At 50.1% G+C, this 15402-nt stretch overlaps 1 protein-coding gene across 12 annotated transcripts in view; it reads left to right on the top strand.

The window, feature by feature from the left end:
- PHACTR4 (phosphatase and actin regulator 4) overlaps window positions 1-15402 on the top strand; it is a 59969-nt gene that overhangs the window by 29787 nt on the left and 14780 nt on the right. For all 12 annotated transcript variants that reach the window (XM_080632620.1, XM_080632621.1, XM_080632610.1 and 9 more), the window contains 4 exons: window positions 10663-10839; window positions 11269-11349; window positions 12937-13092; window positions 13221-13559. In XM_080632620.1, the coding sequence (XP_080488746.1) occupies window positions 10663-10839; window positions 11269-11349; window positions 12937-13092; window positions 13221-13559 (753 nt within the window). The remainder of the gene's footprint in view (window positions 1-10662; window positions 10840-11268; window positions 11350-12936; window positions 13093-13220; window positions 13560-15402) is intronic.

The following is a 15402-nucleotide window of genomic DNA, read 5'->3' as shown; positions in this document are numbered from 1 at the left end:
AGGGTTAATTTCCGGTTAATCTTATTTTAGAGGTTTAATATTTTCTTATTCTTGCTGTTAATTTACAATCTCCAGTGTGGTGTTTAACAGAGTTTGTCCCATCAGTTTGATAGGTGGCATAGATGGACTTACCTCTGCCAAAGGATGCAGTTGTGCCCGTATAATGTCTGTATAAAGCTGTGAAGTCTTGTGTGGGTTAGGTGTGTCCAGGAAGGTAGTTTACATGGAGGATACATCTGTCTAGTCTGAACTGCAGCTGTTCACTTAGGAACAGCACCATATCCTTGAGCTATGCCAGTCCTAAAAGCATGTGCTGGGTAGTGATATAGAAGGAGAGGGATATACCTTTGATTTGTGCTGAAGCTTTGTTTTGTCCTTTATCTCCAGTGTTTTGCAATGGGAAGCTGAGGAGATGTCAGTTTTATGGATTCTTCTCTGAGTATCTTAGTTTTTGCTAGGGGAGAGGGTTAAACAAGAGTTAAACTCAATGCCGGGCCTGTTTCTTCCCTAAACAATGGAATCATGAATGTCATTTTCTTCTCTGTGTTTTTGCTTAATGTGCTCCTAAATAATATAGCTGGAAGTGGCAGATGGGGATTCTGCCTCCAAGTGCTTCACTGTTGGGAATATGCTGATGCTTTGCTGGAACATGTCCTGTATCTGAGCTTCCTTTGGCTTCTGACCAGTGTTGCTTTTCATGATGCTTCAAGGTGCTTCAGAAAGTAGTTTGTCAGCTTTGGAGATTCCCTGGCCTCAAGATGGCATAGCCATGAATCACTGCCGTGATCAAGGGAGCCAAGTTGGGACTGAAATCTTTAATTTTGTCAGGATTCCATTCCTTAGCATTCCCTCAGTAGTAAACAAGCAAATACTTGGCACATGTTGTCATGACAGAGGCATTGAAGATGATACCATTTCAGTACTGGCCAAACCGTGCTCTCATTGAAAGTTGCACTTCCTCTGCTGGATAGTTTGGCCTTAAGCTCCTCTTGTCCCCAAGACCTACACAAGTCTCTTTAGCCTGGTTCTTGTGACAATGGAGCAATTCCTTCTGAAATGTGAGGCTGACCGTGCTCTCAGCTCAGTGGCAGAGGCTGCTGCTCAGTCCAGAGCAATGCTCTTCCTCCAGCTGTGCTCCATCCTAGTCAACATCTGGGCTGCTACAGGACATGGGTTGCTCACCTTCTCCACTCCCAGCGTGTACATGGTGGCACCAAGACAGTCCCTGATGTGCTAGATCCACTTCCCTTTGCTTTCTGAGGCTGAGCAGCTGCTGTTGCTGTGCTCATTGGTGGGAACAAGGGGACTGGAATGCTCTGGGAAATAGGAGTTTCCCTGTTGTAAATGTCACAGGAAGCACAGAGGAAATCATGTGGCTTAGGAGTGGTTACCTCACTCCTCTGTCTCATCCCACCCAGCGCTATTCCATCAGTGTCCAGAACCTAAACAATGCGATGCCAGCTGCCTTCTAAATAAACCATCTTCCATTTCTACCCTAGCTGTTGGGCTGGCTTGGAACAGCATGTGAGGAGAAGAGAAAGGAAGAGCGTCACGCTGGGTTGGCTTGTGACCTTTCATTTTGACTGCCCGCTTTCCGACCCGCTTGCTTCCCCTTGGTCTGCTCTTGTGCTTAATAGCTCTTCCACATGCTCTGGTTGGGAGCAGAGCCCAGAAATGATCATTTTTGTAGGTAGCCAGAGCTGTTATGTGTCTATAATATCTCTCTATTTCGTATTCTACATGCTCAGCCAAAGCTGCTGAGGATTGCTAGCCAGCATTGTGGTGAAACACCTTCCTCGTGAGATGGACCCATGTTGGTGCTTCAGGTGGGCACATCTCCAGCGAGGAAAGAGCCTGGAACATCCTGGTGCTCCTGTTGACTCCTGCTGATGGGCTCTGCAGGAAAACGCCCTGAATGCTGGTTTCAAACAGTGCACAGATGGGGAAATGCAGGAGTCCTTTTTCATGTTCCTGTGGCTGAATCATGGGACATAAATGTCTGAGTCACGGTAGATGAATGTGGTGTTTCACGTCGGTGTGCACTGAAATGTGAACAACAGTGTCTTTATTAGAGGAGCTAATATCTGTGCTTATTATGGGCTTCATTAGATTTTAAAGTGAAACAATCCAGAAGAGTTCCTTTTACAATGCATATAAACAGACTATTAACATGGGAATGACAAGCTTTTAATGGGATGCTGGGCTGGATGGAGAGGAAGTGAAACTTGAAAGCGATGTACCCCACTCTTGGGCATTTACTGCCCATAACCAGTCATCTTCTTTCCTTTTAGCCATCTGACTCCTGAAATCCTGTCAGATTTTCATGGATAACTGGGATTTCTTTCTTTTTAGAAGCAAATGCTGAAGGGATTATTGCTTTCCTTTAGAAAGCTCTTTGCTGTTCCAAGCTCCTCCTCATTAAGAGCTTCACATGTCCCTAAGAAGTAAAGGCACTGCTCTGGTTGCTGTGCAGCTAAGTTAGATGGTCCTGTGGGAATTTTGGATGCTTGTTCTTTGTCCTGGCTTGAAGTGTGGATTTTCCCTTATCCTAGGTACCCATATGGACAGAAGAATGGGAATGGCTTTAACCTGCCAGAGGGGAGACTGAGATGAGCTCTTAAGCAGAAGCTCTTCCCTGTGAGGGTGCTGAGGCGCTGGCCCAGGGTGCCCAGAGAAGCTGTGGCTGCCCCATCCCTGGCAGTGTTCAAGGCCAGGTTGGACACAGGGGCTTGGAGCAAGCTGCTCCAGTGGAAGGGGTCCCTGCCCGTGGCAGGGGTTGGAGCTGGAGGAGCTTTAAGGTCCCTTCCAACCCAAACCAGGCTGGGGTTCTGTGTTTTTCTGGCCAGGAGTCCACCTTGAAAAGAGTCATCCTTGTGATGATTGTAAATTTAAGCTGATGTTTCATGTTTTACTCAGGTAGAAATAAGGAATCAAGGTGTGTGACTGTGCTGTTGTGTTTTAACAACCTACCGTGTGGCATCTCTTCTTTGAGCTTGCGCACTCTTCATTCACAGCCAATGCAGTATCAAATGCAATGGCTTTAATCTCCTTGGCAGTAAGGCAAGCCTAGATGCAGTGTTTAGCACTCTGCAGCATTCCCAGATGCAGGGATACTTTTTCCAGACCTCTTTCCAAGCTGGACAGCTGATTTACAGACCTGTAGAAGTTGCCCAGCCTCTATCTCCCAACTTTGTGTGCCTTTGCCAGATGGCAGCATGCTTCAGTGGCTTTAAAATGGCCTTCCCTTTGTTCCAAAGCAAAAGAGTCTTCAATGAGGTGGAGCACGCCTGTGTCAGGGTGTTAATTGCCCACAATGAAAGTCAGGAGTACTTAGAAGACTCACTGCTGTGGCTGACCACAGGCAGAAACAAGCTCCTCTTCCGAGCAGAGCCACGGCTGGTGGTGGGAGGCCAAGAGGAGCAGTGCGCTCAGGAATGTCCGTACGTGTTGTGCGAGGGAGGGCAGTGCTATTTGCCCCTCCACCTCCTCGTGTCTGCTCATCTCTTGTTCCTCCACCTGCTCCTGCCACTGGGCTCTTGCTTCCCGTGGGGATGAGGAAAGCGGGTGCTGGTGGAGGGGGAGAAGGTGCAGAGATGTCCTGCTTCCTCTTGGGTCTTTATTGCTTCCTCCTGTGTTTTTATGGCTGTGGTTTGGAAGAGAGGAGTGGATTTAGATGAGGTTTTTAGGATCAAGTTCTTCCCTGTGAGGGTGCTGGGACACTGGAATGGGTTGAACAGAGAAGCTGTGGCTGCCCCATCTCTGGATGTGTTTAAAACTGCTTTTTCCTGAGTGGGAGAGAGCAAACCTGGATGTGCTGGATGGGTTCAGGTTCCTGAGTAGTCACTGGTGGGATGCTGCAGCTGAAAATTGGTTTTCCTTTCCCCCCCCAAGTTAAGATGAAGCTTCTGGATGTTAAAAGGTTTTCCCATTTCTCTGTGTGTGGTGTTACAGGGGTTGGGAATGATCTGTAGGGTCAGTGAATTCCTAACATAGAACTTGATAGAAAAGAATCCAAGTGGATATATTGAAACTCTGGAGGTCTTTGTTATTGTGATGCAGATGGTGAGGGGGGTATTTGTTACCTTAACCAGCGAGAGCTCACACACACACATAAGATAAACTCTTCTGCTGTTTAAATGTAAATCAGATGAGATTTACATTTACATCCCTGCTCCTACCTTCTTCCTGGTAACTCCAGGGAAGAGAGGAATTGCTTTGAAATTGTATTTTCATTATACCTCTGGCTAGATGCATATCAGCTCAGGCACTCTTCGTAATGCCCTTTACTCAGGCTCTACAACAGTTAGAGCACCACGCGTTCTCATTCGTGACCTCCTTGCTTTGTGTATTTTGCAGGCTCAGGTACACAATTCCCCTCCTTGCCCTGGTTGGGAGGTGAAAGCCCTCCATGTATTGCCATGCTTGGTTTCTCCAGGCCCTTCCTTGAGCAAATCCCAGCGGTCTCCCTCTCTCCCCACTCCCAGCTTTTCTCTCTTCTTGCTGAACTTGATGCGAGGCAGGAGCGAGGGGTGTTGATGATTTGGATTATGCAGCTAAGTGGCTGGAGCGTGGCGGGTTGTCTCCTCCCCTTCCTGAGCTTCAGCCCTAGCCAGCTCGGCTCTGGAATGACAGGCATTCCTGCGAGAAGGGAGCTGGCACGGACGCCTATTTATGAGAATCAAGTGCCCGGCCATGGGCTATGGGGAGAACAGGACTGGCGCTCAACCACCGGACACCGTTGCCTGAGAGTTGGCAGCAGCCTCGCTCTTTCCTAGCCCAAAGTGTGGATTTATCACTTCGAAGGACTCAAGTGCTCTCTCAGGGTAGACTTTTTCCCCCTCTCTTCCTCCCGCCTCCTCCTGGGGAGCCGCTTAGGAAAGGAGCTCATGGGGCAGCCGCACTTCTCGAGACCGGTCAATCCAGCTGCCTTTGGTGAGTAATGGAGGGCAAGGGAGACGTGGAGGGAGCTGCGGGGCTGCGGCAGGATTGCAGGTGAAACGGAGGAGTTGGGAGGAGTGGAATGTGGGGCTTGTGTAACCTGCGCCCGGCTCGGGAGCTGGGAAGAGAAACCAGAGCAATAACTCCCATTTCCTTCCTTTCTCTTACTCATGTCACATGCAGTCGCTGTGCTACATGTTCTGATCTTCAGGCAGGCTCCGAGCTGCTGGGTTTAGGGATAGACTCTGTCTTGCAGTGGACATCAGCTTTGCAAAGTGCTTGGACAGTGGTAAAAGTCTCCTGAATGGGGTAGGAACCAGCCCTGGTAGCATTCCCAGACCAAAGCTGCGTGGAATTGCCTCCTTGTGTGTAATGCCACCCAGCTTTGTGGGCAGCAGTAGTAAGCTCTGGGGAGAGAAGGGGCTTGTCATCATCTTCCTGCTTGTTTTCTCTCTCTGCTCTGCGAGGTGCCCGAGTAACTGCCAGGCTGTAGCAAACACAACCTTGCTTTACATCCTTGGAGCAGCGCTACCACCGGCACACTGCGGAGGGCTGTTATTTCCAGGTCTCTGTCTCATGCTCTTCCCAACACTGGGACCGGGATGCACTGACTAGAAGAGGAACTTCACTTGTTGTTCCCTTTTATCTCGTAGCAGTGTGCTGTCTGGGCTGAGGTGCTGGCTCTCATCTGCAAAGTGGAATTGTCTGATTTGTAGAGGAGCACTCGATGTTTGCACATGGAGAGCACCAGAGATGGTGGTGACTTTCAGAGTGGGGATGCTCACCGGGTGGAATGACATTGTCATTTGCTGGAGACCATCAGAGCTGCTGTTTCTCAACTTTGCTGCCTGAGGTCTTTCCTCAAGGCACAGTTTGTAGAGTTTCTTCTGAGTAAATTGTGATCTTGAGGAGATGATTCTTGGCTTGACTTTGGCAGGATGCTCTGTGGTGATTGGAAACCTGCAAAACACAGGGAAGGTGAGGGCTGGGGCTATTGGAGGCTGTTTGGTGACTGCAGCCTTTTACTGCTTTAAGGTCAGGATTCACATCTCTCCTGGACCGCTCAGGAAATGCACATGTTAAAGCTGTTACAAGAAGCTTAGAAACATTTACCTCAAGTGCTTTATTTTGGATGTTTTAACCTTAACAGCCCTTAAAAGAGTCTTTGCTTTGTGAGTTGGAGTTTTTTGATTCTTAACTGCTCTGCCCAGCACAACAAAGCTGGAGGAGGGAGTGGAATCAGCCTGTGCATCACCACTGTTTTGGCAACGGGAGGGTTGTTGCAGACCCATGTCAGCCAGCACAGTCTCAATTGGTCCTGCTGTAGCCTTAGGTCCAGGCTGTACTGCAGAAGGTGCTTCTGAAGGTGGGGTGATGCTCTGTGAGTGATGAGCAGCCGCGTTCTCAACTTCTTACTGCACCTTCTAGGCTTGTGTGATAGCAGAACTTCATGGGAGTGTGTGTAACTTAGGATATATAAGGATATATAATAAAGGATTAAGCTGAAGTGTTGCTGCTTTGGCACTGGTGTGCCCAATTTGAGTGCTCTTTAGCCCTCAGCTAAGCATTTACATTGCCTTTACCCCATAGCATTGCTGCAGTTGTGTCTGGATACGAGCCTTGAGGCGATGAGTGTGAGACAACTGCCCAGTGAGCTCCTCACGGACAGAAACTCCTGGGATTTGTGGGAATCCTGGAGTAGCTACTACGATAAGGGATGGTTCAGGTTCTGCATGAACTATGATTTGCAGCTGGAAAGAATCTGGCTTAAGCTCTGTGCAAGTCTGGTTACGAAGCCAAATCCTGCTCCTTTCTCATTTCCTTTGTGAGGATGTCTCTTGCTGAAGATAGAAATTAAGAGGTCTCACATCTCTGAAAAGGGCTGGAGCACAGTTTGTGGGGAGATGCCTCTTCTTCTGGAGTTCAGGTCTGCTCCAGCAGCTCTTGGATGTCTGCAGAGAGATTTCAGGGAGAAAAGCAGCATGTTCCCAGTCTTCCAACAGCTTCAGTCTGCAGCCCTGGCCTGGAGCACACTGACCCTTCATCCTGAAAGGATTGTGCCATTTCCTCCAGGAACACTGGGAATCAGTAGTTTCCCTCCCAGGCATATAGCAATGTAATATGAATTGTCAGCATCTGGGATGCAACTCTTTGATGCTTTGTTTGGGTCTCTCACTTGGCTCTTGAAGTCATTGTTTAGCTTATGAAATGGTGTGCCACTTACAATAAAGCTTCTCCATAGCCATGTTGGCTTTTGATGGTGTGTGACCCAGGCTGAAATGACTTAAGAAATGTACCAGGACTAATTCTGCAGTGACCTACACTAGATGCAGCTGGTTTCATGGACTGTTGCAGGTATCTTCCCTATGAGAGAGGATCCTTGATGAAAGAAGTGCTTTTTGTCTCTTATATTGGTATCTGAAGTCTCTGCTCTGCCTTTTTCTAGGCTGGTAATATGCTGCTGTACAGAGGGGGGCTTAACTATTGCTCGTGTAATGGCTTTTCCTCCTTTGGACCATGGTGTGACCATGGATGAAGTGAACTTCTTCCACTGAAATGGTTTCTCTTCTCTGAGAAGACCTCATTTAACCTTTATCATAAGTTTGAAATGGGTTTTCCTGCCTGGCACCACAGTGAAGGTGGACATAGGCTTGCCATGCAGGTAAACAGCCCTGGTGCTGCACAGGGACCGGGTGAGGGCATCAGCTTCCTGATGCTTCTCACCTTTCCCATGAAGCCCAGTTCCTCTTTTCTTGTCCCGTTTCTTTCCCTGAGCACTGTGCTGTTGTTCCTTCCTCCTTTCCCAGTGCATGGCTTGGAAAAGGAAGAGTTTCTGCTTGCAATGCAAAGCAGCCTAAGGCCCATCCTGTACCTGTAGAGCAGGACAAGGAGATGCAGAGAACCACCTGGGTGAGGGTCCCTTTGCAGCTTGGACAAGAAATGTCCTCTCTGCACCGTGGCATGGCAGTTGGAGCTGGAAACGTACTGGGAATGGAAGGGGAGGCCCTTTTCCAGGGAGCAGGAGCACTATCCAATGTGAACAATCATGGAACAATGAGGTGGTTTAAAATCCAGATCAGTGAAGCACCTTCAGCTGCTGCTCCACCCACCGATGAGCACTAAATGTAATTCATCATTGCATCAGAACAGACTGTTTTAAATGTCTATGTCCATGTGGTATTCCAGATGGTAAGAGTGCTGTGGAAGGGCATTACAGGCTCTCTCGTGCTGCAGAGCTGGACAGAATGAATCCCATTTTGTAGCAAGGAGGGGCATGGCTTTCATGGAATGATCGAGTCCCAGAGTGGTTTGGATTGAAGGGACCTTAAAGCTCCTCCAGCTCCAACCCCTGCCACGGGCAGGGACCCCTTCCACTGGAGCAGCTTGCTCCAAGCCCCTGTGTCCAACCTGGCCTTGAACACTGCCAGGGATGGGGCAGCCACAGCTTCTCTCACTGTTGCTCAGTGGCTGTTCACACCCTTTACTAGCAGAAGGGATGGTGAAGATGATCTGCAGCGTGGGTTTATGCTACAGAGGGGTGTATGATGTGCTTGTCTCTTGTGGCTGATTTTAGACGTAGAACTGACTGTATACCAGCAAAACCGAGTGTTCTCATGTTGGACAAGCCCTGATGCACAGCACGAGCCTATGAGCTGATGGCTCCGTTCATTAACCCGGGACCTGATGCTTGAGTTTTCTTTTAATAACTAACTTTGCTTAGTGCAGCCCTTTGACACCTTGGGCAGCAGAAAGCACATTCCTGAGAGCAAGTCAGGGAAGGGAGCTTGCTCTGAGTGCTTCCAGCGCTGTCACGGCTCCATGGAAAGGTGAGGGAAGTGCCTTGGGACCCGCATTCAGTGCTTGGTGAGCGGTCCCGCCTGCCCTGTTAGCTTTGGGAATGCTTTATTGAGCAGAGGGAATACTGCTTTGGAAATGACGTGTACAGCTCCAGGGCTCATGTTCTAGGCTCTGTAGAAAGTACCTCTAAGCATCCAGAACAGAAAACCCCCATCACCCACCACCAAACCTGGAGTCCTGCAAATGAGAGGCAAGAAACCCGTCCTGAGCTGGAAGGAGGGGTTGTGCTGTTAAGGTATAGGCTGAAATTAGGTATAGGCTAATATTCCTAGTAAGTATACTATTAATGACCTATTAAGGTATAGGCTGAACAATTAGCCGCTTTTCCTGCTGGTTGGCACAGTGGTACTTCCTTGCCTCTTGGTAAAGGAGTTCTGCACTGCCTTTCCTCTTCCTCCATCATTTGGCTAAAGACTGTGCTTCTCACATGTGATCTAGATCCTCCTCCTTGTTTCCCTTGTGCTGCTGCCATGGTCTTCTCTTCCCTCTTATTCAGTGATGTTCCATTTCATTTGTGCTCAGACTGAGAAACTGGGGCCTGCAGGTAGAGCTCCATCAAACAACTCATTCTTTCCTGGCTTTCCCTGCTCTCCCCATCTTGACAGGAATCTGTGGGTCTTTTCCCCATCTGGCTTTGTATCCTCGGTGGCTATTTGTAGGCTATATAACAGATACCTCATTACCTCTTTGTCCTATGTGCAGAATGGCTTTCCCCTAAAATTCCTTTCCCAATCTTTTAGCCTCAGGAGATGGGATTCTTGGCCCAACTTCCCATGTTGCCTGTGGGGTATTGTCTGTTCTGCAAGGCGTGTCATACAGGCTTGTCTGAAGTTGACTGAGAGGTCTCCTGTGATCCCAGGAGGCCTGAAAACTCCACAACCTTTGACTTGGAGGCTCGGAACCCGAAGCTGCGCAAGTGCAGTTTGTGTCAGGGTGTTTGGCAGCCCTGCAGCGTGGGGCTGTAGGAAGCCTCCAGGCTCTGTTCTCTATAGACTCTGTTTCCATGGAGTTCTGCTACACAGCTTGGGTGCTCCTGGCTTTGGTGGTGCTGAACCCAAAGGATTCTTGCTCTGTAAACTTAAGCCCAGGGAGCAGGGCTTTGCTTAGGTCAATACACAATACATGTCTTTGCAGGCATTGCTAGGTTCTGCTGATCCTAAGTGTTCCCTCCTGTCCCATCGGGCAGAGCTGACAGCCCCCAGTGCTTTGTGCTCTGCTTCTGCTTCACGAGCTCGTTCACTCTGAGCTCTCTTCGTTGCATCAAGCTGCTTGGGTTTGGTGCGTGTCCCATCCACCTCCATGTCCTCCTTGTGTTGTTCTCCAGAGACCTGGAGTACAGTGGGTGGAGCGCAGGCCTGTATTGTGTTGCTTTCCTGTGTAGTTGTTGCTTTTGGCCAGCTTTGCTGGCCTTATTTATAGAGGGGAAAACTCAGAGGTGAAGTTGTAGCTGTGGGAATGGGGCTGGCGGTTGCAGTGTGTGGAGACAGTGCTGAGAGTCGGCTCTGCAGCCTGGGAGGCATTTGTGTTCATATAATTCCTTGTGTCTAGCACCAGTTGCTTCCAGCTGAAGATGAGAAACTGCAGCAAAGTGCTTTGTGTTCCTGGGGCGAAGCTGTGACACTGCCAACTTCAACTAATCCTGGCTTCATTAGAAAGCCTCTTAGCAGTTCCCCTTTGCACCGTTAACATTGGAAACCCCACTCCTGTCACCCCGTGCTAATGTGTAATGCTGATGGGTTACGTGAAGGCATGGAGTCCTGCTCCCTTCTTTGCATGAGCGTGTGCCCCCGTTTCCCAGTGTGCTGGTGGGAGACAGCAGCTCCTATCTGCAGCACAAAGGTAACCTCTTTCCTCTTTCCCGTGCAGCTGAAGAGGTGGAGCACACCCCAACCGATGCTGGCATGGGGGTAGATGTTTTGGAATCGGGTGACACCACACCTCCTACGAAGAGGAAAAGCAAGTTCTCAAGCTTTGGCAAGATCTTTAAGCCCTGGAAGTGGAGGAAAAAGAAAAGCAGTGACAAATTTAAGGAGACCTCGGAAGGTAGAGTCATTGGGCTGGGTGGGAGCCCCGTCCTCTGCTCGAGAAAGCCGCCATCAGCCACCTGGCTGGTGAGAAGGGCTTGCTGTCACCAGCTGAGTGCCTGACACGTGGAGGAGCCGCAGTGTGGCTTTAGTGCTGGGCTGGCACCTGCAGTCTCTGCAGAAACACCTTGCCATGGAGCGGTAGTTTCAGACAAATAAATGCCTTTCTTGCGAGGAACCTCCCCAGGCAGCTGTGGGGAGGGAGGCTTTGCTCCAGCACCACAATCGAGTGTGAAGTGCAGGCCTGGACGTGCAGTCCCTCCTCCCTCCTCTTAATCCATGCAGAAAGGAAAGGGCAATTTGAAGGCCTTTTCTTTCCTCCAGAGGATCCCTTTAGAAAAGGCTCTCCCTGACCTTCCAGCTTACCCTGTTTTCAATTTACTGTCAGTTTTAGAACGAAAGATCTCTATGCGAAAGCCAAGAGAGGAGCTGGTAAAAAGAGGGGTTCTGTTGGAAGACCCTGAGCAGGGTGAGTCTGCAAATGAACTTCTCCTCCTCCTGTCTGTGTTCGGTGTCACTGATCTTCCTTTGGCAAATCCTCACCCTTGCAATCGCTCTTTCGGGGAGACGTATTTCAGGGCTCTTTGCTAATGTGGTTCCTGTCTGTCTTGTCCTTGTCTGACTTCTACCTGGCAAGAAAGGCAGCCCCTGCTCAGTTAGGGGAAGAAAATGTGATGCCTGTGCTGGATAACATCCTGTCTGCTGCCAGCAAGGGGGGTGTTCTGGGTGTCACTTCCCCTCCTGTTCCTCTTGTACGTGTCCTGCTCCGGCTGCCTTGTCTTGTCCTGCTAAGCTCCTCTGTCACACTTGCACTTAGCATCTCCAGCTTGTTCTGCTCACACTCTTTAACTGCTATGGGAGAGGTGCTGACCTCGCAGCTCAGGTCTAGAGGCCTTAGGCTTGGAAGAAGAAACTGGTTGATGACTTTGGAGCACCTGGGTAGGGGCATTTCCTCAAGGAGTTATAGACAAGATGCTCTGTGGTATACAAGGACATGCAGGGACAGGACAAGAGGGAATGGCTTTAACCTGCCGGAGGGGAGACTGAGATGAGCTCTTAGGCAGAAGCTCTTCCCTGTGAGGGTGCTGAGGCGCTGGCACAGGGTGCCCAGAGAAGCTGTGGCTGCCCCATCCCTGGCAGTGTTCAAGGCCAGGTTGGACACAGGGGCTTGGAGCAAGCTGCTCCAGTGGAAGGGGTCCCTGCCCGTGGCACAGGTTGGAACTGGATGAGCTTTAAGGTCCCTTCCAACCCAACCAACACCAAGCTATTCTATGGTCTGTTGTTAGTCACAGCTAAGCTTGCCCTGCTCAAAAAAGTCTTATCCCCTTTTCTGTCATCTCTGATGTCTCCGAATTGGGGCCACTCTGTCAAAATAACATCTTGGCCAGGCCTGGCTGCGTGTTGGGTGATGTGGGTACAAGGCAGAAGGCAGGAAGGAAGCTGTGGGGGGATGGCAGCCCACTTCTCTGGGTGGCAGCATGGGCTTTGGCTTGGAGCAGTGTGGAATTGCCCCTCAAACTGCAGAGGCAGTTTTGACCTAATACAAACTTCAGCATTCTTCTAAGAATGATGCAAAGTGGGAAAGTGGAGGTGGAAAAAATGGTTTTCAGTGCAAACCACTGGAAGAAAAACTGAGAGGAGGGGAAACAGAGATGCTTCAACTAATTTTAAGGCTTCCTCAAAATGTGTTCCTGCACGTCCAGTAGATTACTTGCCTAGTGCTGGGATTTGTATTGCAGCAGGGGATTTGTGACTGCTCTGTAACGGTGAGAAGATGGAAAAGGCATACTGGTCTTAAATACAGTAGCAAGGTGGTAGATTAAGCGGCTGCTGAAGAAGAAGAACACCTGATGGGGTGCGGTGTTGTACTGTTTGTCTCGTGGAATGAAATCTAGGGCTCTCAGCTTCAGCTGGCTCATGTTGCTGTTGCTCCTCTGCAGAAGGGAGACTGAAGGCCTGGACTGATGGTGGTTCAGTCAGCTCAGCTGTTCTCTCCTCCATCTCCTGCTTTCTGAGTGCTTTCTGTTTGCTTCTCTCTCCTCCCATTCCCTTGCAGACGGGGAAGAACCAGACAAGCTGAACCCACCTGCACTGAAGAATGGCCACACAGTCCCGATCGGTGGTCCCGGGCTCTGTAATCAGGAGGAGGAGGCCACAAAGCCATCCAGCCTTAGGAAGCCTGTTCCAGCTGAGGAGCCAAAGAAAAGGCAGGGTAAGAAACCAGATGTGTGTGAAATCAGTTGCTTCGCATTCTCTCAACACCCATTTTAACTCCCATCTGATTCTTCCCACCCTCTCTGGGCTCTCCAGTCTCTTAAACCAATCTGTCTCACTCTGCAGGCTCCTCCAGCAGCCACTCTGGACCTGAACTGGAACCACCTCAGGAGCCTTATGTTCCCAGGCAGCCTCTGCTTCCTCCCAAAAGACCTCCCTCCACATCCCAAGAAGCAAATGAAGCACAGGCAAAGGATCCAGTGCCTACCCCCTCCACCACAGCCCCTGCTGCAGCAAAGACAGTCAATTCCAGTGCTGCCCCGTCCCCAGCCCCCAGGACTCTGCCCCCTGCTCTTGCCGGTGCCAACACTACTGCTCCCACGAGTACAACCAGCACAGCTCCTGCCAAACAGCCGCCTGTCCCCCCTCCCAAACCTGTCAACAGAAACAGCAACTCAGTAATAGGTGAGTGCATCCGTAACGTGATGTTAGTGCCCTGGGATCATTGAATCCCAGCCTGGTTTGGATGGGAAGGGACCTTAAAGCTCATCCAGTTCCAACCTGTGCCACGGGCAGGGACCCCTTCCACTGGAGCAGCTTGCTCCAAGCCCTGTCCAGCCTGGGCTTGAACACTGCCAGGGATTGGGCAGCCACAGCTTCTCTGCTTGCTCTGAGGGTCTCTTCCCTTTGTAAAGGAAGATTTTTAGGATGATGTGATTTGGTGGATGGGGTTTTTGCTTTGTGAGCCTGTGGTCAGTGAGAATTGATGCTTTCAGCTGCTCTTTGCAAAATACACTCAACAAAGCCACCAAAAACTCCACTTCATGCCAAACTATGGCTGTCACTGCTGGGCCATGTGGTTTCCACTTGGAGGCCAGGAGCTGGCAGGGGTAATTCCAACTTCCCTGCTTATACTCAGGCTCCTTTGCCAAGGTTTGTGGTTAAGGTATTGCCATGTTAGTCTTGTCCTTAAGTCTTGGCCCATGGGTAAATCAGCTCAACTGTGATTTGAGCTGGATCTTACCCCTTAAAGAGTGAAATGCCTTTAGCTTTGCAGAAAGATGGAAAGTAAATGAGAGAACTTGCATCCAGTTCATGTTTCCCAGACCACCTCCTTGTCTTTGGATCGGATTGCCAATATATGGACTGGGACAGAGGTCAATCAGGTCTGCACTGTTATCACAGAAACTGGAGGTGTTCCCAGGTGTGCTTTGGCAGGCAGTAGTAGATTGTGTGCAAGTTACTATCTGAAGTAGCCTTTCAGTATGAGCTGTGTGTCTGTTCTGTTTGGAGCTTCTCCTTGCTCTAGCAGGTTTTGCAAGTGACCTTGATCCCAAGTTGAACACTCCTGTATGCCAGACCAGCTCGGTTGGTCTGACCATGCCCGAGTCCTCCATGAAATACCCGCTTGTTTTCTTTAAGCTGCTTGCACACAGCACAGATGGCATTTGAAATGCCCCGCTGCTCATTGCAGAGGTACTTGTGGAACAGCGACTGAGGCTGGAGACAGCAGTCTGTCAGACTCAGAGCCAGCCTCTGCCTCTCCCCAGCAACACAGGGCTGGGCTCAGGGCACCTTTGGCTGCAGGGGAGGAGAGGAGGGCAGCCAGCCCCTCTTTTGTCTCCTGCAGGAGAATGCATCTGCAGAGAGGGGCAGGATGGAGCTGTAACTACAGCACACGTGCAGTCGTTGCTGTGCAAGCTTTGTTTTGCTGCTGTGGATAAACAGCAGCAGTGGAATTGGCTTCGTGAGCTCTCTGCAGGTCTTTGATGCGTGCTCTCACTTGGGCATGTGTGTACTTTAGTGCTGCTATTAAAACCTAAGGCAGGGGAGGACTGTCAATGTGCAGATCGCCCCTTTGTTCCCTAGTGATAAGATGCTCCCTTATGTTCATTCTCTGAGCAGTTCTGGTGTCTGATGCAGTAGCTGAAAATAAGGCTCAGGAAACACTTTGGGGAAGTGGAAATTTAATCAGCAACAGCTTGGAAAAGCAAGCAGAGCGAGTGGTGCTGGCTGGGGACTTGGTGGCAGCCCTGGTGCTTGGTGCCACAGAAGGGTTTCAGGAGCCACTGTTAGTGCCAGGCCCTGGATCTGGCCATGGTGGCACGTCACAAGACACGGTACCAGTTGGTGCACTGGGTTTATCACACCAAAGGGTGACAGGCTGGCTGGGAGGATGCTCTGAGCCCTTTTCTGTCTCTTCCTTCCACCAGCTACTTGGTCCCTGTGATTATGCAAAGGTGACTTGAGCCTGGTGCTGCCAGGCTTCAAGTGCTGCTGAGGAGATACTGGAGTCCCTCTGGGCTGC

Source organism: Psittacula echo, assembly GCF_963264785.1.
Source record: "Psittacula echo genome assembly, chromosome: 21".
Lineage (NCBI taxonomy): Eukaryota > Metazoa > Chordata > Aves > Psittaciformes > Psittacidae > Psittacula > Psittacula echo.
This window is presented reverse-complemented; position numbering and strand designations above follow the sequence as displayed.